The 24275-nt window shown below is 35.9% G+C and overlaps 2 protein-coding genes across 4 annotated transcripts; both read left to right on the plus strand.

Annotated features, from left to right (window-relative positions):
* The first annotated feature begins 294 nt into the window (after positions 1 to 294).
* LOC112287711 (uncharacterized) lies at positions 295 to 12424 on the plus strand. Of its 3 annotated transcripts, none has more exons than XM_024531029.3 (30): positions 295 to 973; positions 1396 to 1562; positions 1975 to 2101; positions 2308 to 2440; positions 2621 to 2715; positions 2929 to 3102; positions 3339 to 3482; positions 4062 to 4349; positions 4745 to 4981; positions 5415 to 5543; positions 5737 to 5880; positions 6115 to 6216; positions 6587 to 6649; positions 6821 to 6946; positions 7083 to 7328; positions 7554 to 7742; positions 7915 to 7972; positions 8254 to 8387; positions 8683 to 8826; positions 9134 to 9280; positions 9693 to 9746; positions 9843 to 9911; positions 10045 to 10101; positions 10293 to 10349; positions 10470 to 10535; positions 10680 to 10760; positions 10957 to 11037; positions 11273 to 11320; positions 11511 to 11570; positions 11805 to 12424. In XM_024531029.3, the coding sequence occupies exons 1-30, from the start codon at positions 857 to 859 to the stop codon at positions 11898 to 11900; spliced, it is 3633 nt and encodes a 1210-aa protein (XP_024386797.1). In that variant the 5' UTR covers positions 295 to 856; the 3' UTR covers positions 11901 to 12424. The 3 variants fall into 3 exon arrangements, with proteins under 3 accessions (XP_024386797.1, XP_024386796.1, XP_024386799.1); XM_024531028.3 differs by having other exon boundaries at positions 325 to 973; positions 1972 to 2101; XM_024531031.3 differs by lacking the exon at positions 295 to 973 and having other exon boundaries at positions 1553 to 1675.
* Positions 12425 to 19304: 6880 nt separating this feature from the next.
* On the plus strand, positions 19305 to 23212 carry LOC112288029 (26S proteasome non-ATPase regulatory subunit 12 homolog A). The gene is made up of 11 exons (XM_024531792.3): positions 19305 to 19374; positions 19560 to 19751; positions 20193 to 20300; positions 20405 to 20509; positions 20683 to 20739; positions 20859 to 21052; positions 21244 to 21376; positions 21523 to 21635; positions 22002 to 22155; positions 22291 to 22368; positions 22827 to 23212. The coding sequence occupies exons 1-11, from the start codon at positions 19372 to 19374 to the stop codon at positions 23046 to 23048; spliced, it is 1359 nt and encodes a 452-aa protein (XP_024387560.1). The 5' UTR covers positions 19305 to 19371; the 3' UTR covers positions 23049 to 23212.
* Positions 23213 to 24275: the final 1063 nt, after the last annotated feature.

The raw sequence follows: 24275 nt of genomic DNA on the forward strand, positions 1-24275 counted from the left end.
AAATGCTGTAGTCCAGCTTGTAAACGATGAACACGCTATGATGAACACATGGATGAAAAATACACATCCACATCCACACAAATCGAACTGAATACAGAGTGCCACACCGACGAGACAGATTCCGCGAGGAACGGTCGTAGTGCCAAAAGGGGCCCACACGAGAACGCAGAGAACGGGAAGGGGAGCGGAAGAGTGAGTTCCCAGGGGCGGGGTCGGCCGAGACAGGGAGGCATCGTAGTCGTGATTCTTCGCCATCCCGCCATCATCCTCGTAGCGCCTCGTCTTCGCGTCGATTTTCTCCCCTCTCCCGATTGCTGGCCGCGTTATTTCCGTGCCCCCCCTCCTCCCAGGCACTGCATGCTTTCTGGAGGTCTTGCTGGCTGTCTCCGCCACGATTGTTGGAATTGCAAGTGATACATGCTTGGTTGGTTGGTCGGGTTAGGGTTGTGCGGAAGTAGATGGTTCGTGCGATTCGGAAAACTTTTCCTAGTGGAGACTTGCTTGCTCATGAACAGTTAGAATGCATTGATTTTGTCTTCGGCAGCTGGTGAATGCAGTAGAGGATTGTAATTGTGTTGAGTGTGTGTTTGTTTATCGATGCGGAGGAGTGATGGTTTGGACAAGGATCGGTGGTAGCGTTACGTTGTGCTTATTTGCGGCGGTGGGAAATCGAGTAGGTGGAATTCATCGCGGATGAGGATGGGCGTACCCGACGCACGGGGTAGGATTAAGATAGGCGTAGAGGAATTGAGAATCGCGAGAGGTACAATGTAAAACGACATGGTCCGATGAGATAATCTTGCTAAGGTAATAGAGGTTTGGAAATTTGCTAAAGGTAGTTTGTGGATACGTAACGATGGTACGTGCTAAGCTTAGAGAGTTGGCGTACGTCACTCAGCAGCGTGCCAATGAACCCGTCTGTTGTACCCTCTTTGATCCGCTTTTGGATCTTCTGTGGACAGCCTCTTCTGCTGTAAGATAGCTCATTCTCTCACCCTATCCGAAGCATTGCATTCTTTGAATTGGACTTTTTTGAATATTTGACGAAGGAATCGTGTGGTGTTGGTATCTGGAGCGTGCGAATTGGCACGTTATGTGGCGAATTTTGACGTATATTTGTTTGCTTCTTACTAGACGTTGGTTTTTTTGAACTAAAAGAATACTTGTCTCTTACTCCCTCCTTTTGACCAACTTCACAAGTATCTCTGTTAGGGCAACTTGATGTATTGAATTAGGTGCAGCCCATCAGACTTTTTCGAATGCTGCCAGATCTTAGCTACAAATAGCTTGGATACGTTGAGTAATGATGGTGAGGGTCAGCGATGTGGCGCGTTTGAATGTAGTTGCTGCACTGAGACAGGACTCATCTTCATTTGGGGTTTGGGTTTGAAACAGGGCTCACTGCATTCGTTCATATGTCCTACTTTGGACAAGTACAGTTTTTTCGGAGCGCACCCCTCAGCTGTGGTGGGTCTGCTTGGAGCAGCGGAAGGCATTTTATCTGTCAGTTCTGAATATGTTCGTATGCACACAAGAGGAGGCGTCTCTTTGATGTCATTCAGGTGGCTTGATTTATATGCTCTGTAATTTACATTCGAAACGTTAGTGGCGCTTACATTTTTACGTAGTCGAATTGATACTCTTCTGGACCGCAATTGTTTTGGATACCTTCCAGGTTCGTGTTGACGATTAATTTCTTTTTGGTAATACCTAAAATAATTAATCTACTTTCAATGACTTTTTAATTTTTTAATTTTTAAAATTTATAATTCTAGAATATGTTGAGAACTAGCATTAAAGCCTTGTTTCGATGAAATTTTTTTTTTGTCCTATTGGTCACAACGTATCTCCAACTTACCGACCCAGTCGAATTATCAAGGAGCATGTACGTGCTTGTGATTTGTCAAGGTCTTTTCTGTCTGGAACTTGCAGCATTTAAATGTCAAGTATTTACCTGCACTTGTCACACAGCAGAGATGATGATGTCTTGGGCATAACATGTTGTGACTGGGAGCGTCCTGGAGCTGGTCGTGTACTTATTGGCCACTCAGGCTCAAGATTATCAGTTCTTGATCTGTCGACTGCGTATATCGCATCATCGGTTAGTAATTGCCATTCCAATAGGTCAATCTCACCTTGCAGCCGGTTTTTGTAAATCAGATATTCCAAGAAATTTAGTCATGGGCAGCCAATTCAAGTTTCTCATCAACGTTATAATTGTCTTCCAAGATGATTGGATTCTCCATCTGTTATATATATTATTCAAATCGAATATGAAGATATTCTTATTTTTTTGGCGAATTTCAGGTTGTAGTGGGGCAAGATATAGCTGTAATGCGTAGCAATGGTAGACTTGTTGCATGTGGGGGCATGGGTGGTGACATCATATTGAAAGACTTTCGTACCATGAAAACTGAGCACACAATTGATGCTCATCCAGGTATGGATATCACCTCTTATGCCTCTTGTCATTTTGCATTTTTTTTGTTCTCAAAGGTCCTTGTTGTGGGAGGCTGTGAATCAGCGTCTCTGCTATGAGGGGCACAATTTCTACGCGTCATGAATTGTTAGGTATATCCGAACGCAATTTACAATCTGGAAGGGTGGTCGTCTTTTCCAGGAAAAGTTTCTTCATTAGATTTGAAAGGCGATCTGCTTGTATCGTGTGGACTCACGCGGCGGATGGGTCGTATATATTGTGAGGCTGTTATCAAGGTTGATCTTTCTTTCCTTTTTAAGATTTAGTGGGGATTTGTTCAAATTTTCGGAAATATGATGTCAAGCAGGGAACAACGATGAAAGTGTCATAGTAATGCATGAAGAAGATTCATCATTGTTCTCAATGGAAAATATCATCGTGATCATCTTTAATTCAATCAGGGCCTGACTTGTGTATTGACAAACCAAAGCTCTTGCTTTGCTCCTCAGGTTTTTGACATTCGGCAACAAGCGCGCCCTCTTTCACATATCCCATTTTCTCCTGGTGCTACTATATTGCGATTTCAGCCGAAATTTTCCAGTATAGTTTTGGCTACTTCAGCGAGTGGTGCAATACTCCTCACCGATGTCCAAGGTGTTGGAGCTGATGTTCAATCTTATCAGGTAGAACATGCTGCAAGAACATCCTTGAAGAAATCGAGGACTTCCTAACGGGCGTAATCCTTCATTATTCTTTATTTGACATAAATACCCGTTGAGAAGTTAGTATTACCACGTATTTTGAGTACCTTCTGTTGTTGTTGTTGTTGTTGTTGTTGTATGTGTATATTCTCTTGACCTGAAGAAGAGTAATTTGAATCACCAATATCAATATTGATGCTTTGTTGTGTCTATTTCAGGTAGACTGTGAATCAGACCACTTGCTTTCAACAGACGTGTCAAGTTCCGGGGAGCTGTTGGCATTTGGAGATTCAGGAGGATACGTCCATGTTTGGGGAGCTTCAGAACATGATCTTGTCAACTTACATTCTCTCCCAACAGAGGTATCTCTCGACTTCCAAGCAAGTATTCAATCATCTGGCATTGTATCTGAATATCCGTCAAGTTGTGGGCATGACATTCTCACTCAGTGGCATTGCACATGATAGTGCTAATTGGGCGATCTGTCACGGACTTTTTCTCTAATTAAAGGAACGTCAGTGAAATCTGTGCGCATGGATGCAAAGCTTAATTGGGTTGAGGTAACCATGAACACACTATAACGATCATCAAAACAAACTTGCACATTTCATGTATCTCAAGTTCCCAATTCCCGGGCACTGGTGATAAACGGTGCAGGATGAATAAAGAAGACTTGGATGTGTATGAATCACATTTGTTTTGAGGCCGAATTGCTCATCCATCCAGTGTGGCACTGCGTTTTTTCTGGAGTTGCTGAACTTTGAAAAGGGACTTCTTTGTTAGAGGTAGTCTCGTCTGTTGCACGACTTTCTCATGCTTTTGAAATCTTGGTGCATTCGAGGTTATTGCAAATTAAAGAAGCTTCAAAACTTTTGTGTCGCCCACTACAGTAATTACAGCAAACTCCGCAATGTATCAAACAAAATTTTACTGGTATGCAGCTTCCAGATATCGTACAGCCATTGGCGGAGAACCACGTCTGTGAGCTAGAGTCTTTCAGCGATGTTTTTTTGCCTGCTACAACCGATGTCCCATTTTCTGCAATGGACATGTCTACTCCTATTCGTGTTGGTCTTCCACCAAGGATAGTGGGGAAACATCTGTTAGAGCAGATGAACGCTCATGATTTTGTTGGTTATGTGCCAAACCCCTATTGGCGGCGGGGATCATCTCAGGGCTCTGCATCAAGAGCAGTTGCTGGCATCCGAAATTTGCGTCAAACGCCCAAGGTATGGAGTTCTTCACAGCTCGATGTGTTTTCTTTATTTAACTCTTTATCTTCAGGTGATTTGCGCCTACGTCTAGATTATAACCTTACATGGTATAGTGGAATGTGCCAGCTGTTGAGCACCAGATTGGTGGTTGCTTCTTCTTGACCCACTCCTTGTCTTGTTATTTCTGCTCGAGATTGCTATACTTGCAGATGCAGACGTCTACTAGGCGAGAGTGAACATGGTGTAGACTCTTTTATTGTTTTAATAACCGCAGCTTTTTTATGGATTGAAATCCTGTCACGATGATGCCTGCTATTAGGCGTATTGACCGACAAGCAGTGAATTTCTCAGGCAGTCAAGTGCAAATGGACTTCCTCACTAACTAGTATCTCTCTTTCTGACTCATTCAGATAGACGTCAAACCTCAAAGTACTCCGGTGCAACGCCCTGGTGTCTCAGTATTTACCACTAAAGTAACAACTAAATCCGGACAGAGTTGGCTTCCCAAGACGTACAGGCGAGTGGAAATCAAGCAATCTCAATATAAGCTTAAATACGAAGAATTTGACTTCAGTTACTATAATAAGACCCGTTTCGCTGGCTTGGAAAATGATATTGTCAACAGCTACTGCAATGCACTTCTGCAGGTGAGACTTGTCTGTAATCATCATGCTCATCGACCTCTTGCCTCTTTATCTTCCGCTTTACCATGGTGACATCTTGAAATGTGTGAGGCTTCTGAGCAAGACGTAAAAGAAACATGACGTTTTTGTGTGACATGACGCTGGCATTTTGATAAAGTATACAAATTACAATTTCAGCATGATTACGCGAATTGCTATCTCTAATAATGCTTAACATTTTCAAGTACGTATCATTTGTCGGGAGTTGGTCCTCTTTTCTTGCTTCTTCTCTGTTGCTGGAAGTATATATTACGTAATAACAACTACGCCTTTCTTTCTCTTTGTCTGGCTTCTACTTTCTTGTCAAGTTTTTTTCTAGGTAATAATTGAGTCTTTCTGGTTGAGATTATTCATTGATAATTTGATGGATTCATCTTGTTTGCTAATTGGGTTGCAGGTACTTTATTTTATCCCTGCATTACAAGCAGCAGTTACTTCTCATGTTTGTGAACGAGAATTCTGTCTCACTTGTGAACTTGGATTTGTCCTCCATATGCTGGATGTCGCACAAGGTGGCACCTGCCAGGTACTTGAGCAATAGCTAGCTTTGCAAATACTCGAATGTTGTTTATGCAACTTTAATTAGAGCAGAGTTCGGAAAATGCTAAAGAAATTAAGCTAACATAGCAGCAATTTATTTTCCGTTGTGGTATGAGTTTTGGTGGTCAACCGCAATCTGATTTGGTAACGACCATCTAAGCCTATAACTTTTGTTCCAGCCAAGCAATTTACTACGAGCACTGCGTCAGATTAAGGAGGCAGCAGCACTGGGATTAGTCGAGGGTCCTGAAGAGTGGGAAAATAGTAAGGAAAAGTCTCTTGCAAAACGGATCCAGAGCTTCAGTCGTTTTCTACTTGAGCAGGTACTTAGATTATCTAAAGTTACTAACAGTCGACATGCTAACCTTTAAAGTCTTGGAGCTATGGCTGAATCATTGACTAGTATTGTACATGTAGAATTATCTCGTAATATCTGCATTTTATTATTCCTTTCTATACATGCCTGCTTCTAAAGCCATAACGAGTTTAGTTACTGTAATATGAAAAATGCAATCCTCCTCAAAAAGAAAATTTAAGACATCGAGATATTGATGTAGATTCACAAAGAAGGAGCTGGTTCGATGGACCCTGAAGTACCTTCGCCACTGCCGTCAATCAGTAACCAACTCTTTGGCATGGTGATACATGTCCATAGCAAGGTTCGTAATTGTTTTTCGAGGTGCTCTGCGACAATTTGTTTGCTCTAAAATACTTCGTGATCATCTTTTCGCGAGGTGCACAGTTAGTGTATGATTTTGTTAACTCCAAATAGGTAAGGTGGTAGTCACAACATTAGCCTGATAGTTCTCTTGAATATTGATATCAGCAGTGCTAACCTCTGGTTGCAAAAACAAACTGTGAAGAATTAGAGAGCCTCAATGCTAAAGTTCTTCACATTCTAGTCTAGATGAAAGACGTCATATGTATCACTTTGTTGTGTCGCTGCCTTGTCAGTCAAGTAGCTATTGGAAGCCTTTGTTGTGTAATTTATAAATCACGACTACTTTTTGATGGGTGGTGCTATCGCAGTGTCGAGGTACATCTCATGAGGATGTAGTCCAAGAGCGCCTGTCCTTTCAAGTGGATTTGCAGGTTCGTTCTTGTCCAAATGCTGACATCTTGGACACAAACTTCTGTGGTTTAATTGTAAGAGATATGTTCCTGCCAGCAATTTCAGCGTTTGAATATATGGCATTGCCAATTTTGGCCACTTTGAATTCTTGTTTTTGAACTGAAAAATTGTGGGTGTGGATTGATGGCCAGTACCCAGCAGGCAAGCCGAATTCAGTACGTCCATCGTTTGCGGAATTGCTGCAGAATAGTCTCTGCAAGCAAGAAGATATGCGAGCGTGGTGCCCTCATTGTCGTGCTTATGTCTCCCTTCAGCAGGTTAGAAATTCCAAGCGCGTTGCACGTAACCGCCTTCTGAGTGTTGGCTTGTAGCTCGTGACAGGTTAAGGATCTTTTGGTAGAGTGAAATGCCACTTTCTGTTTCGCAGGACTAATCCTTGAAGTGGCTTTGCAGACCCGATTTCCATGCAGTTTACCTGAAATCTTGATTGTAAATTGCTGTATACAAAGGGAGGCAGACTTGTACTACTGGTTTGCCGATGGAGACTACCCACCGACCTCAGACTCCGGAAAGACTGGCATCTCTAATAATGGCTCCAATTCTACAAGCTCTGGAGGTCAAGTTGTGCGTAGCAACTGGCTACCATTTCGGGTGGAGATTGCTGTTGATCCTGCTGCATCCTCTGTAACTGTCACAGAGGTATGTCAACTCTAGAACTGGCTGTTCATCTTATCCTCTGCTACTAAATAGTGCTTTACTTATTATAATTTTATCCTAAATTTTGTAACGTCACCAGCTAGTTTTTCCTTCTCATTTTTCACATTCGTCCTATTACTTTGTACCGAAATGCAGACAGAATCATCTTGTAAAGTGGACTAGTTGTAAGGTTTTGATGTTTGGCTTTGATGGCTGGATTTTTTTCAGGGCGGCACAGAAGATAGTAAAGACGTGGGCAAAAGCAAAGAGTCTGTGGTTGCTGAGTCAGCTGAGACAACTACCTCTACTCGTGCAGTATATGAGCTGACTGCTATGGTCGCACATGTACATGATGAGTTTGATAAGGGCAAGCTCTTCCAGGAAGAAAGTGAAGGACATCTTGTGGCTCATATTAAGGTGAAAACTCTTACTGCATATGTTAATATTTTGAATTTTATGACTCTTTCGCTTTGATGCCCAGTTTGTTTGTCAGCTTGAAGACGTGATTTCATGTCGTCGATGTTTCTCTTGATAAGGGTATATGGTCTCTTTTTGGGAGAGGATTATTGATATACGTTACTGATTGCAGATCCCTTCTTCGTATTCGGATTCCTACGGAGGTATCAGTTTATCATCACCTGGGCCAGGTATCCTCTACTTGCCGTAGTGTCACTTAGTGTAATTGCTGATTTGGTTTCGCAGAGTACATATTAAATCTGTTCAGCTATTATTCCCATGGTTGCCCTAGTGCAAAAGTTTGTAACTATCTTGAACTAGTTTAATGTGGATGAGTACTGCATTTCTTTTCTACTCCAGCTTTTTACATTTCGAAGAGGGATCAGATTCTTTAAGTGTCTAAGATGAAACTGAGGAAGATCGTTGGATTCTATTTAACGAACCTGGAGTTTGTGAATCACGTGTTTCTCAGGTGTGAACTCCTCAACAGCTTTTAGTAAATTGCAGCTTGAGCCCACTCCAGTAGGGTTGGGAGGAGCTTCAACAACATCAGACTGGGTTCTATTTAACGACTTCTGCATTGCTCCTACGTCCGCATCAGATGTGGTATCATACCGAAGTCCTGACTTGCAATGTGTGTCAGGCGCGAGCTTATTTTTGTGGTGATTTCGGTCTTGTGGGGAATGGTGAAATTGTGATGTTCAATCCTTCAAGCATATTTTATCTTTCAGGATTTTGAGACATGAATTCTGGAAGATACAGAATTTGTAGAGCAATTCGGTTGTGAACCCTTTAACCTGGATATTATTCTCATCACTATGATCTGTCTGAATCTTGCTTTGGGTGTTTCTTCGCTTAAACAATGGAGGTAATAACAATTGTTGTGTGGCATTCTTTTCAGGTGACCCTTTATGGTAAACAAAAGGTGCCCTGCTTGCTTTACTTCTCTCGAGTCAAGGAACCAGTTGTGGACAGCAGTAATCATACAACTCAGAGTTTACCGGCTGGCTCACTTACCATTCAACCTAGTCCTGCAGGATTTCAGGTTTTTGTATCAACACTTTCATTTTGATGTGTATTTAAAATTCACTTAAACCATTCGATAGCATGTGTAGTATTGGAATGCGACACGCGCTTTTAAAACACATAGTATTATAATTGCATCTTGTTGGTATTTGCTCTTCTTTCTGTATAGAGATAATGATCTTTGAGAAAAGCATCATAGTTCTCTGAACATTGTCAGTTGTTAAGCAATTTTACCGTCGATTTCTATTTCTTTTCATATAGAATAGTCCTCCTTTTCTTCCTGAAAGTTGTGTTGTCTCACTTCGATGTTGTATTTTCTACGACAGGGGAGAAGTCACGGAACTCCCATCTCTGATGAAATCTTCAAGCGTCTTATTTTGGAGACCAGGGCCTCACTAGATTCACCGGCGGCAGTGTCCAATCCGTATACTACATTTCTACCTTTTGACATGACCACGGAATTTCCTAAGCCTGTAAGATAAACACTTCGAACATGTATTGTTTCATGGTTAAGGATTTGGACCGGAATTTGGTTTGCGCTTCAAAATTTACAAGAAATGATGGTCTGTATGTGATGATTTTCCATCTTCTGTTCAAATACTTGGGAGTAGACGTTTTAGTATTCCCAATTCATGTTTGTTGAAGCCTATAGCAGGATCGTAGAACATAGTAGTTCACCATCAGTTTATTTATTTATTTATTTTTTTTATGATTGGTCTAGATCTTCTAACACATAGTGTGAAAGAATTAGAAAAGACTATCTTCTGGGTTAGTCGAGTGTGCACTTCATGTCCATTCTATCGCAAATTTCACTTGTTCTCTTTTCCATTTGAGCTTTTTACTACTTGAAACTCTAAATTTGACCCTTGTAATTTGTATTCTCAGAGGATGCTATTGGGATTAGATGCAGAGTTTGTGGCTCTTGCCCCTGCAGAGAAGGTATGGGTACCAGTCTGAAGCACTGTAAAACTGAAATCACTTCGTGCGCCATGTTTCGTATTTGCACATAGTTAACATTAGAAAAAATTTATGTAGGGGATCCGCGAAGATGGTGTGGAATACGTGAAACGTCCTGCACGCCTTGGTCTAGCTCGAGTTAGTGTGGTATGTTTTATTACTTTTCTTCTCCGTCGCTGTTTGTAAGTGAATTTGTATGAGTTTTTATTTTTAATGCTTTTAATATCGAGGCAATGATCGATTCACTTGAAGTGTGATTGTGATATTCTATGATATACAGGTTCGTGGTGAAGGTTTGAAAGCTGGTGTTTGCTGCATCGACGACTACATTTGTGCGGTATGTGGAACGCGACGATTGTACTTCTTATTTATTAAGATTAGGATGAAATGATTTGCATGTTCTTATACATTTATCTAGATCCGGACAGCTTCAGCAACCTTGTTTAGGGGTCCTAAAACAGATTGACGCAGGTTCTCTCTCTATCAGAAATTATTAGAACTGTTGATTGAACGGGGAACTACATGCAGGTTGAGCCTGTGTACGATTACTTGACACGCTACTCAGGAGTTGCACCGGGTGATCTGGTGAGTCGTTAGGGCTTCTGTACCTGATGAGGGACTTCCTTGCCCATCTTTGGACTTAGTTAAATTGGATGTGTGCACATGTCCTATCATTTAGAGCTAAAATATTTGATTTGACTGCAGGATCCCGCTACATCTAAGCATCCTGTTACAACCCTGAAAAAGGCTTACGTTAAACTGCGTTACCTGGTGCGCCATCCACAGCGCTCTATCGATTGTGATGAGAATGAAGCTTGTTTTGGAATTGCAGTTGTTCGAATTTTGAAATTTTTGGATTTTTGCAAATATCGTTTGAGTGGTTTTCGATGTGACTGCCACAATTGGCTCCTGCAGGTGGACAAAGGTTGCAGGTTTGTTGGCCATGGTTTGAAAAAAGATTTTCGCATGATCAATATAGTTGTGCCACAGGCTCAGGTAACGTCCTCGAGTCGCTGATCTTGCTTGTGATCCTGGTGGATACAGGTCTCATGCTTATTTTGTTTATAAATTTTTTATCATTCTTCTGGGCTTATTGAGAAGTTTGTACTATGACTTACACGTATCAGAAGTGGCTTGTATTATGCCCGATTTTGAGCTGCTACGATATTGCGCGTTGGTTGAACCCTTTCAGATAATCGATACAGTAGAGCTCTTCCACCTTAAACGTCAAAGAATGTTGTCTTTGCGTTTCTTGGCTTCTTACCTCTTAAATGTAAGTTTTTTTTTTTTTTTTTTTTTTTTCATGTCCTTAATTCATCATACAGTATTTAGTTCAGCTGCGTACTAGTCGTATTATGCACATTAGTATGCCATAAGTGTTTGGTATTTTGCAGAATTTCCGTACCTTTTTGGTTTGGTTCAAGTTATTTTCAAGTTTCGAAGAGAACTTTCTTGGATTGATAAGAAATTCGTCGTGGGAATTTTGAGCATTTTGGTTGGTTTTGCAGACTAACATTCAAAATGAAACGCATGACAGCATTGAAGATGCTTGCACGGTTTGTTTTACACTCTACTCTGTTAACACTGCTTCATGTAAAAACATAGCTAGAACATCGATGAAAAGGGCAGTGTTCTTTGAATATTTTGTTTTATACGTGCAGACCCTGCTGTGATCATACTGTTTGCTTATATTGCGTCCCCTTCTTCTTTTGCATTTCTTAGGTCTAACCTTCTGAAATGTTACAGGCGCTTAGGTTGTATGAAAAATACAAGCAATTGGTGGCCGCAGGGGAATTTCATGACAAGGTTTGTATTCTTTACAACAGATTCCATAGTACAATGTTAGAGCTGATTATCTCTTGGTCTTAGTGAAGGAATTCTGTGGTATTCTTCAGTTATGTCTATGCGCACGTGTGAGCAGTTCAAGTGTTTCATGTGTTTATGTTCCCTTGTTGGAAGTATTGTATGCCATATGCTGTAAGGTTGACTTCTTCACACAGTAAACATGAGTCAATCGTTTTTGTGTGGACGTGGTTGCAGCTATTGGAAATTTATCGTTATGGGCGAAAGTACAACTGGGAAATTGTCAAGGATGTTTCTGAAGAATCTGTTCGAGCTGATCCTACCCCTTCATGATGTAGCTGCTTCAGAAGGATCTCGAGTTCTTTTTCACGAATGAACATTACTGCCACAGTTACACTTCAGTGCTAATTCGACTAAGGCATGCTTAAACCTTTTTCTGGAGAGGATTAGCTGACCTTCAGGTTGAGGACCATCCAGGGGAAGGAGGTTGTGTATTTTGGTGACAGATGCTCAAATCACTTGGCTGGATTCTTGCACGTAGATAGGCTGTCAAACGCGTACAACAGCGATGAGATATCAGGTGAAGACAATGCAGTATGTTGTTGCCTTATGTATAGGGGGCTTTATGTATATGGAGTGCGAAGCTCCAATGCTGTCATGTGACTTCAGTGTCTGGTATGCTAGTTGAAGGGGTTCTTGTCTTGAAATTGAACTGCACGGATTGTGCATTTCATCATATCAGCGGCAGAGACGGACAATAGTTTGTACAGATTTGGGTGGTGATATTTGAGATGATCTTTACACAGCAATTTTGTTTTTTACGATGGTATCGAAGGAAAGGTACTCATTATACTGTGCATCCTTCTCCTTTCAGCGTATTCTCAAGCTGAGAATACGACGAGAATGCTCCATACTTGCCTTTATTTCATAGATTTTTTGGACACTTGTTCCAGTATGATATTTAAAAGGTCATCACATTTGTGAAACAAATTATTGGTTTGCCATGAGTTGATTAGTCCTTTAAATTAGTCTGTACATGAATATAAATGATCGTATAAGAGATTGCGATACTTGGACCATAAACATGTGTCCGATTCCATATCCAATCATCAAATTGAATGTTCTGGGTACATTCTACGTTACACATATCTACATAATATTTTCTGACTTTATGTGTTTCTTTATGTTGATTTAATACAAATGGCAAGACAACAATGATTTGTTGTAAATTTGTAATCAAAGCATTCTACCAGTAATATCTCTTGTATTCAATAAGTCATCAGTAAAGAAATTTGAACTCGATGTTATTATTACATATTAAGTTATTGTTTGTTTGCATGTCTGTTTCTAATTTTACTCACATATTCAATCATTTTATGCATGTGAGCAACTTTGCAGGTAACTTGAGTTCAAAATTCATGGCTGATATCCAAATACATTTCACTATTTTCAACAAAAGCAAGTAAAGATATTGTAATAGGTAATTTTAGCAAACAAAGTGTTCAATGCACAATCAACATCACATATGTATTTAAAATGGAAATAAAAATGCACATACTAAAATGTACGGATGAAATCACTTATGTTTGGCCATGTGCTTTGACTTGAAATATCAACATTTTGTTCAAACATTGACCATATATAACATAGGAATGGAAATAATAAAAAGCTGAAATATATCTATATTCTTATTAAATTTAAAATACTGCAATATATAAATATATTTTTTAAAAAAACACAAGTATTTTACAACTTTAAGTAATAACATTAGAAATTAAATGGTACAAAATATACAAAATTGTATACAATGTAAGTAAAATAACTGTAAATAACTTTAAATTATGACCAGTGTTTGTTTTGTTGAATGCTTCATTAGATACAATATTTTATGAATTTTTTAAATACGAATTTTCAGAAGCAAAGTTGGTTACATAAATAACTAGAATATATTAATTTTATGCATTTTATGCATGTGGTAAAACATATTTTTATTGCTTTAACTCATTCATTAATTCATATTTAAGTTTTCAAGAAAATTATTAATTTTTAAATAATGAATTTTTATGTATCTATGTCAACCCATAAATAGGAATTAAAATAAATAAAACTAATTTTAACAGATTCATTGAAAGAGATATGTGTAATTCCAATAGATGTTAGTAAATTATTCTACTATTGATAGTTTTGTTTAATAAGCTTAAAAAATAAAAACTATAGAAACCAAGATAGAAAATTTCTTTGAACTTTTTTAAACCATATATTTTTCTATATTATTATTATTATTATTGCTAAAAAAATATATCCAATCATACTAATATTATAATTGTGTGTCATAATAAGAACCTATATCCAATCATACTTGTGGAGTAGAATAGTTCTCATTTTGGCTAAGTGATCTAAAAGAAATAGTAGAAGGTTAATTGGTGATGTGTAAAAATATTAAAAAACACTATTCTTATGCAAAAATCAATTTAGAAGAAATGATGTACAAGGTGCTTGTTTAACCATAATACCAAACAATATATGAAATATGTGTGTTTTAACTTATAGGTCTAAATTTTAATCCTAAATCAATTTAGAAAAAAAATCATCATAAAAATGATTACTTTATAGATTGCAATCTATATAGATAACCTTAATAGATGTTTAAGGAAAATCTTAGAAAGAAGCCTTACAAGTAAAAGCCAGTTCTTTAAAATATCCAAAAATTAGTTGAAACAATTATATTGTTGGTGAACCAATATTTTGCATTATAGTTTAATGTGACGGTGGCTTGAAAATGAAGATAGCAACTAACTTAGTTACAATTCTATTATCAAAATATATCAATAGATTTAAATAATTTATTTTATATCTATTAATATATATTTTATAATCAATAAGTATTTTATCAAAGGTTGCCATGCTATCTTATCATCTACTAATAAAGAGATGGATAAATTAATAAGCTTATGCAATTGTGCTTGTAAAATAGGATATAATTGTATGTCACAATAATTATATATATCCAATCAATATTATAATTATATGTTACAAAAAAAAAATCCAATTAACATGACAAGTTCAGATAATGAGACAAAAGAAACATGTTAAAAAAACTTATATCCATCTAGATAGATCATTAATTAAACATCAATATTTATAATAGATTATATATTTTTTTAAGATCATTTAATGTAATATTCTAAAAATAGACTCCCTATTAAGAGTGACATAGGCCAAATGGACAATACATTCTTTACTATATAACACCTATGTAAAAGAGAGGACCAATGCACATAACAAAACAACATGTATTACATAGTAAAATATAGAGACAAATGAAGAATTTAAAACTTTAGCTTTAAGGGTAAATATACAATAAGAAATAGTTTAGAATAAATTAAGAAAGAAGGTACATTATAGAACATAAGATGATCTAAATAATTTGTGCAAATAACCTACAAAAAATATGAATAACAAAAGAAAATTAATTTTTTTAGAAGAAGAAGATAGATTATTAATTAGTATATGACTAATAAGTTCTATGATATTTAATCATAATTAAATAGTTATGTGAAATAAATTCTTTAATTTAATTAGTAGAAATATAGATCAAGAGATTGTAAAATTGTTGATTATTCACAAGTTCTATTTCTTGCTTATATTCAAACATGGCAATGATTTAATAGTTAGAAATGTGATATAGATCAAATAAAATCTATGAGATTTTAATTGATTGTGAACATGGTCAAGTTTTCATGTTATTTAATTATAATAAAGTTGGAAAATTAAGGAAATTCTTCCAATGATATCAGTTGTAGTAGTATCTCAATTTAAAAAAGTCAAAATCTTAGAAAAAATACTAAGTATATTAATGCATATGGTTAGAATTCCTTATACAGAATTTTAATTTAATTTTAAAAAAATCTCAATTGCTTGCTTAAAATAAGTATCTTCTAGATTATAATAGTAATAAAATTTCATCTTTGAAATCTCATTCTTTATGCAACAACAACAACAACAACAACAACATCCAAGATAACACTCATTAGATGAAGTACTTACATTTTTTTAAAAGGCCAACTTATTCAAGCTCTAAGGTTCTATTTTCTCTCTATTCTTCCCTTTCTTCTTAAGTATTTATTTTTTTTCTTTTATTTTTTTCTTATGATATCTATAAGTAATTTTTTTTTATTAAAGATTATATAGTTGCATAGATACATTAGTAATTTTTAACTTACATGTGATATATTATCTTTTAAAGAATATTTGCTTTGCAATAAAAGAGCTAGAGGTCTGAAGTTATTATAGTCTTGTAATTACTTATATTTTAGAAGTAATTCCTAACTATATTAAGAATCCAAACATGGCTAATATAATCAAGATTTGCATTTTTATTTTTTAAAATATTAAACACCTAATAATTAATATAAGATCTCTTATGGATAATAGGAAACTGTAAATATCTCTTAAGTATGTTAGTAATAAAATTGAGGTATCAAATTTATATATTTAAGAAAAATATAAAAATTGGTACACAATCTGGAAAGAATAAAATTTAAAAAAAAAAAAAAAAAAAAAAGAAGAAGAAGAAGAAGAAGAAGATTTTCTATAGATTTTTTAGAGGATATAACATTATAATAAAGAATTTAGAAAATGAATCTTTAAACTGAAAAGTACATTAGTAAGAGATAAAGAAAATAAGTAGAATTATTTTAGTGCATTATTGTATTTGAAAAAGAAATTTAGCCTCAACTAAAATATTCTTCTAACTTCTAAAATATTCTTGCAATAGATGTAGAGGGGCATCATGGCCTTAAATAGATTTATTTACATTAATATTATTAATATGGCATATTTTTAATAAAATTTTATTATGTTGAGTTTCAAGAAATTTAGCATTGTTTAATTATTGACCTATTGATTTTTCTATTCACTTACTGTTTGCCACCATAATGTCTTTTAACAAACTTAATTTATAATATTTATCAAATCTAAGAAAATTCTTTAAATTCCTAAATTTGGGCCACAAAAAATTAAAGAACACACTTTTAAATCAACTTTAGACTCTTTTTTAGGTTTTATAAATAATTTTGTAAAGATCAAATGCTTCAAAGGTGTTAGATGATAATTAACATGGCAAAAAATAATTTAAACAGGTTTTGTTCTCTCTTTGAGCAAAGCCTTCAAATTTTTTGGATTCATCAGATATCAAAAAAAGCTAAAATAATCATTAAAATCATTAAAATTTATAAACATCAAGGATCTAATATATACTATAGAATGAAATAGAAGATAAAAGACGATAACAAGATACTTGAAAAAATTAAGGTAATAAAAAAACAAATTGATATCATATACATAAAAATTATGAAATAATTAAGAAATAAAAACTATAAATTATTATTTTATTCCACGTAAATTCTAAAGTGTTTCTACATATATTCATATTAAAATTTTAGAAAATTTACTAGATGTTAAGTAACTATAAGATATTTTTTTCTGTTAAGTATTTTATCAAATAAAATTTAAATTTTTTATGCTAATAATTAAAAAATAAATTATTTAAATGAAAAAAATGATATAATTAAAAAAGAATAAGTTATATAATTTAGAAGGGCTATATCAAAAATCAAAGATTTGAAGAATAATAAAATGCCTTATGTGCAAGTTCAATATTAATTGAATTTTAAAAAAATGAAAAATAAAATGGAGTCAAATCAGAGAGCCACAATTGCGCAAGAGTGCAAAAGAAAAACAAAAAATTAAAGAAAAATCATAAAGGCATGAGGTTTGTATCCCATATAAAACAAAAATAGTAATGGAATCTAGGGGCTTTTGTTAGATTTGAGATAGCTTATGATACTCAAGGGTATATTTGCTATTATCAAGAATGTAGGGATATTCTTGATATTTCAACATATTTGAGGGGTATCTATGGTATTTTCCAAAACTTATAATTTACTATTTTTTTTGTTGACTATATTTTTATAAGACATATTACAATATTTTATGATTTTTTTGATTTCTTTGTAAAAATTGGGATTCTACTTTTGATTTATATAAAAGACAAAAAAATTCTTTTTAGAATTGAAGTCTTAATATGTGTCATCAAAAATATAATCAACTTTATAAAGATATGAGTTTTTTTTTTTACAAATATGTAAGAACTTTTCACAATATCACAAGTAGTATTTATTAACTTAAACCAGGTTAAAAATTGCAAAAATTGCAAAAATAGTCAACGTGATTATAAGAGTCAAAACTAAGTACATAGATGATAGAGATAGAATTTTATTTTTTAGAATAACTAAAGAGGTAGAAATTTTATCTTTAAATATTTTAATAGAATCTAAGGTTTAATATTATGGCATACACATCCAAATTAAAATATATAGCTAATGCAAAATCAACATATCTTTTACAAATTTCACTTGTTCTAAATAAAATAATAAATTAGAAGTTAATAAAATCTACTAAAACAATCTACATATTAGCATAAGATCTTGAAAAGAGGATATTCTTGTATGGATTATATATCAAAATGGCATCCCATGGAATATGTAGAAAAAATAGTCAAATAAGATACATCTTTCAAACATAGTTACCTTTGTAGTACAATTTGTTTAAAGATAATAATATGTAAATTTTGGAAGTTTTCTTAAGCAAGATGCATTTTTATTTAATAATAATTTATATATTTTAAAATAGCCACAATATCTAAATAGTAAATCCTTAAAAAAAATCTTACATAAACAAATTATCTTTAATGAAGAGATTTTGTAAAAGTTTGAGAGAGTAAAAATAAATAAAATTGTCTTTTTTAAGGATTGTGTTGTTGAACAAACAATATATAATGTTACACACTTTTTCTCAATAAGAAACCATGGAGTGATTAATAAATTGGTCAAACCTAATTGAATATTGCAAAATAATGTAAAAGTTAAAAAAAATACAAAAAAAATATATATGTATATATATATATATATGACAACAAAAAATCTCCACCAAGATAATGGAGAAAATCTTAAATTTTCTGCAAGTTGATTAGATTTGAATAGAAAAAAGATATATTAAAATTTTATAAATCTACAGTGTGAATAAATAATTCAATAAATAACAAAAAAATAACTATGTTTCACAAAAAACCTTATTAGGAGGATATTAGCACATTGGATGCCTTTTGTTTCTAATCCAAAAATTAAAAATTAAAAAAAAAAAACAATACTGAAACTTGATTTGTGTAAAAAATAATAAAAATGAATGAATAAATAAATAAATAAATAAATAAAAATAAAATTTTAAATTTATAATTTTTTACAAAATAGATCAAATCTTGATAAAGAAAATAATAATCATGATAAATGTAGTTGGTTTCTATTGATTGTAAATCCAGTAGTAAAAAAATAAATCTAGAGAAATCATTTTTTATTTTTTTATTTTTTCCATGATGGTTAGAATAGGTGGGTTGATCTAGTAAAAAATTGGGTCTATTTAACATTCCTCTAAATAGAATAAATAAATAGTGTGAGAACATTGAATTGAATGGAGTAAAACACACAATGCAGGGCGGCCAGGGACCCGCGTGCAACCCGGCCCGGCCCGGCTTGACCTGGTGAGGGATGGAAGAGTGTGTGTGTCTGTAGTTTGAGCTTTGTTCGTTCGTTGTTTATTTATTTATTTATTTGTTTGTTATTGTTCTTGTGGACTATTTGGTGCCAACTTGTGGCAGCAGAATTGACCTCGCACTTCTCTTCTACTTCGCTTGCTTCCAACCCGAAGCTGCTTCGAGTTGCACTGGATCTCACTACGCCGCTTGGCTATGGTGCGTGGTGATTTGGCCCCTTCACGCTGCACTTGTCTGGTCGCTGCCGCTTGGGGAAGAGTCAGTCTGTGCGGATCACTTGTTGTTGGGTAGGTTTAGCTGCTGTCTCGGGGTGTTGGGGTGTCGTCGAACAGATTGAAGATGTAATTCTTCTTTGTGTCGTTAATATTATGGGGTTTGTACAGGAGGACGGTAAGCTGGATGCGAGGATTGAGGCTCTGCTGAATGAAGAGAAACAAGTGCGTCTTGCTGCGGATGTCGCTGGCACCAAGAAGGTGGTGACTGAAATCATTCGATTGTGCTATGAAGGCAAGGCATGGAAGACCCTTAATGAGCAAATTCTGCTTCTGTCGAAGCGACGGTCACAACTTAAGCAAGTAAGAGGTGTTCCTATTTTTATTTATCTATTTAAGTTTTGCTTCTATTCGATGAAATGTTGATTACAGGAGCATTGAGAGAAGATTACAAGACACATGATTTTGTATTTTTTTTCCATTTTACAATTTTCACTTTTTTCTTTTTTCTTTTGGGTTTTGTTTCGGGAGATATCTAGTGCTATCAGCGCGTCTCACCCGCTTGATTTTTACCCAATTCAGCGTGAGAATTTGTCTTTGATTGGTAGTTAGGGTTTCGTAACGTAATCGGAAAATTGATACGTCTTTTCATGGAGGTGATCTTATGATTGTATTGAGCTCGATATCGCTTTTGAGGTAGCTCACCTCACATTAATTGCTTATTATTTGGCGTCAGCGAGCTCATTGTCACTTCTCGATTCAGTCATAACGAACTAAAGGTATGGCATTGATGATGATATGCAGGCTGTGACTGCGATGGTGCAGCAAGCTATGCAGTATATTGATGAAACTCCAGACGTAGAAACTCGAATTGAGTTGATTCAGACTCTCAACACTGTATCTGCAGGGAAGGTACTCTTTCGTTGTCTGATTGCTCACATACTCTTGATGATATCATGTTGAGCAGTGTCTTTTGAACAGTATCCATATTGATTCATCGTTGGTTTTATTGGTAGATATATGTGGAGATAGAAAGAGCACGTTTAATCAAGAAGCTAGCGAAGATCCGTGAAGAACAAGGGCAAATTGCTGAAGCCGCAGAATGCATGCAAGAAGTTGCAGTATGATCCCTAATCTTCCACTTTTTTTGAAACTTATATTTAGGAGCAAGAAATTTCGTTTTTGATCTCGAAGTCGGTGTGAAGTGGTATGCGGTGCCTGAACCAGTAGATTGGTCTACGCAGCTTTCTAATTGATGCACCTGATCTAATAATGTTGCAATACTCCAATGAAGGTGGAGACCTTCGGTGCTATGGCAAAGACAGAGAAAATTGCTTTCATTCTAGAGCAGGTAAGGAAATTTCTTGGCTTTACGCTATGCTGTATATGCTAGCTCGTATTTAGGAACGATACTGAAGCTTTCAGTTTGGTACTTTCCGAATCATTACTCATATTAGAATGATGTTGCAGGTTCGGCTTTGCCTCGATCGCAAGGATTTTATTAGGGCTCAGATCTTGTCGAGAAAAATTAATCCTAGAAGTTTTACCGAAACTCCTAAGCAAAAGAAGAAAGCAAAAGAGGGTGACTCTATGGTAGAGGAACCGGCTCCCGACGTGCCAACACTATCTGAATTGAGGCGGATTTACTATGAGCTTATGATTAGGTTTGTCTTCGAGTTAGATTTTTATGTAATACATTCTTTGCTGGATATTGTGCAGCTGTGTCATAATGTTGAATGGATTGTCAATTGTACGCTAGTTTCATCTATGAATGCGATGTTTTGCAGACATTGATTGCTATGCATTTAGGAATTTTCGATGATATGCAGTAATTAAGGGATGTTGATCTGTGCAGGTACAACGCACACAACCATGAATACTTGGAAATGTGTCGGAGCTATCAGTGTATATACGAGGCCCTGGTCAAGGATGAAACATCATCTTCTGATACTGCCATGGCAGTGGAAGGGCAGCCAGAGTGGGTTCCTGTAAGTGTCTTTTGGTTGCTTTTGCTTCGTCGATGTTGTGTGGGATTATATCTTTTAGATGACATCTTTGAAGAATCATTGTCCTCCGTTTCCCTTTTGATTTTGGCCATAATATTATATTTACTTGGGATGGGTTGGTGTCTCAGATTTTAAGGAAGATATGTTGGTACTTAGTTTTGGCGCCTCACGATCCCATGCAATCCAGTTTGATGAACAGTACGCTTGAAGATAAGAAGTTGTCCGAGATTCCTAAGTTTCAGTGCGTGCTTATCCAACTGTTTTCTCTGCACCAGCTTGTTCCAAATTTCTCAGAACTTGTGCAATTTGGGTATCTTAAGAGTTATGAAGTTCGCATCTCTAGTGGTTTTTTATTGGGAAAATTGACCACAGTGCTGTGGAACGTCAGGGTGTACCAGATGTGAACATTGTTTCAAGCTAGCTATATGTGTAATTTAAATGTCGCATTGTGATTGGATAGAACACCTTTAGACATTCTAACTATTTCAATTCCTCGATACATTGATTAAGAATATTTTGAAGAGCATGTTTCATTTTTACTCTTGGAAGTTATTAATCAAGTACCAAGATCTTTGTTAATCGAAGAATTTTACTGCTGTGGTTGCAGAGCGTTGCTTAAACAGTTTGTGACAATGGAAGTAATAAGATGGGACCCCTTTTGGGAAGATTACAAGATTGAGTTTGAGGAGGAGGCTAATCTTCCTGGTGGGGCCCTCGGAGATCGAGCAGCTGAAGATCTTCGCCTGCGAGTTATTGAGCATGTATGATTCCATACTGATAATTGAAGAGGACCTTGCCGTGTTTTTTACGAAAAACTTTGATTAATTTGCTACTCAATTTTTCTTTGACGAGTACAATATTCAGTGCCTCAAATTACTATTGTCGCATTTTTCCAGAACATCCTGGTGGTTTCAAAGTACTACTCAAGAATCACATTGAAGAGGCTCTCAGAATTGTTGTGCCTCACTGGCCAGGTAAGTCAGCATTTTGAAAGTTGTGTGTCCATTACCTACGTCCTTATTTACATGCTACGCTTGGTAATATTGTAGATACTCCGTTGCCTACTATAATGAGGTTTGTTACCACCATAGATAGCGTGAGTGGGCCATCTGTCATCTCATAATAGGAGAATATAATTGCATTGATGGTTAGACCGGGTCTCAAACATCCTCTTTGTATTTAGGCATTAATCGCACAAGTTCTGGTGTGGAGTTCTGGTGTGTAGTGTAGCCCTCTTGACAACTATTCCATGATAAAGGCAGTCATTGTTAGTGATTTCCACTTATGAGGAAGGCTTGGTCATGACTTGTTTACTGTTAGGTCTGTTATATCATCCGGAATATAGCATTTGGTGGTAATGTTTTTTAGAGAAAGAGTGATTTGGTGGGCACAAGATTTGATTGTTCACTCTTCTGTTGTGATCATGCGCCAGGAAGCCGAGAAGCACCTCTCAGAAATGGTGGTATCAAAGGCGTTGGTTGCGAAGGTTGATAGACCTGCAGGCGTGGTGTGTTTCATCAGCAAGATGGACAGCAATGATGTTCTCAACTCTTGGGCGGTTAGCATTGAGAAGTTGTTGGACCTGGTTGAGAAAAGCTGTCACCAAATCCACAAGGAAACTATGGTTCATAAAGTCACACTGAAAGTGCAGTAATTGCGGCGTAGCCTATTAACCTATTCACTTTCGGAACCTGTGTACTTTGCTGAAACCCATATCTCCATGGTGTCATCAGGTGAAGTACGTGGAGGATCTGAGTTGCAATCTTTAACCTGGTCTTGGACAAAAGTTTTATCTGAGATTTCTTGGTTGTTCATTCATTCGTTTTCCATGCTGCACATACAGTGATTAGTCCATCGCTGCAATTTCTCGGCTTGCATGAGCATAGTTTTCCATTGACAAATTACGCATTTCGTTGAAATTCAAATCCATTGTTCTCTGAGTGCTCCATCTCTGAAGAGAATTTAAGTTCTGGTAGAGTAGTCATGGAACTGTTATAACACGTATTCCCCATGAAATCAACTCATGCTACTCTTGAGGCACGTCTGTGGACTCCGTTCAGTAATGTATCATTCGTGATGTGAGCCGGACTGTAACTTGGCAGGTGATGAGTTCATGCTGGCATTATGTAAGTGGATCACCACCTTTGTTCTTTCGTTGGATTATGCTGCTATTATACACCAGGCACAATGTGTTTACATGTTGTGTCCTCTACTCATCTGTGCTTGGTGGTTGTGTTGCACACTGCCTTGTTAGAATGAATTTCAGTTCCTTGTTAATCAAGGAAGCAGGTTTAACGTGTTGAGAACAGAGGAAAATCTAGATTTAAGCAAAAGATTGCATTGATGAGATGGAATGAACTGGAAAACATAATGCCCCTTCGAACTGTTGAAATTGTGCAAGTATTGTGGGTGAGTCTTGGGTAAACCGAATGTTTTGCATAAGATTAATTTTACTTTGCAGCTATCGCTCAAATCTCTTTCAGCTCTGTTTGTTAGTTAACTATCTAAACAGGTTTTCGCAAGCTTTTAACTTATTACAGTACATTGCTGGAAGGCTATGGAATCCCAACTCATTCTTGAATCAACTATAGAACAGAAAGAACATGAGAAATTTGAACAGAAGAATAGTTGTCTTTACTTGAATCTATATTGGATTTGAATAAATTACTAAAAGAACAAATTAAATCAACATACGGTTCTTTTTTTTATTTTAACTCTGTTGACTTATTGGATATTTTTATCATGTTATTGTACATATCAAGGTATTTCAGCATTGTTTTAAAAAAATGTTCTCAATTTTTATATAAACTATTCTTCATTGTTTTGACAATTCAAATGTATCTCATTTAAATTATACCCCTTGATTAATATTCCTTCATAA

Source organism: Physcomitrium patens, chromosome 10, assembly GCF_059467195.1.
Source record: "Physcomitrium patens ecotype Gransden chromosome 10, ASM5946719v1, whole genome shotgun sequence".
NCBI classification, from domain to species: domain Eukaryota; kingdom Viridiplantae; phylum Streptophyta; class Bryopsida; order Funariales; family Funariaceae; genus Physcomitrium; species Physcomitrium patens.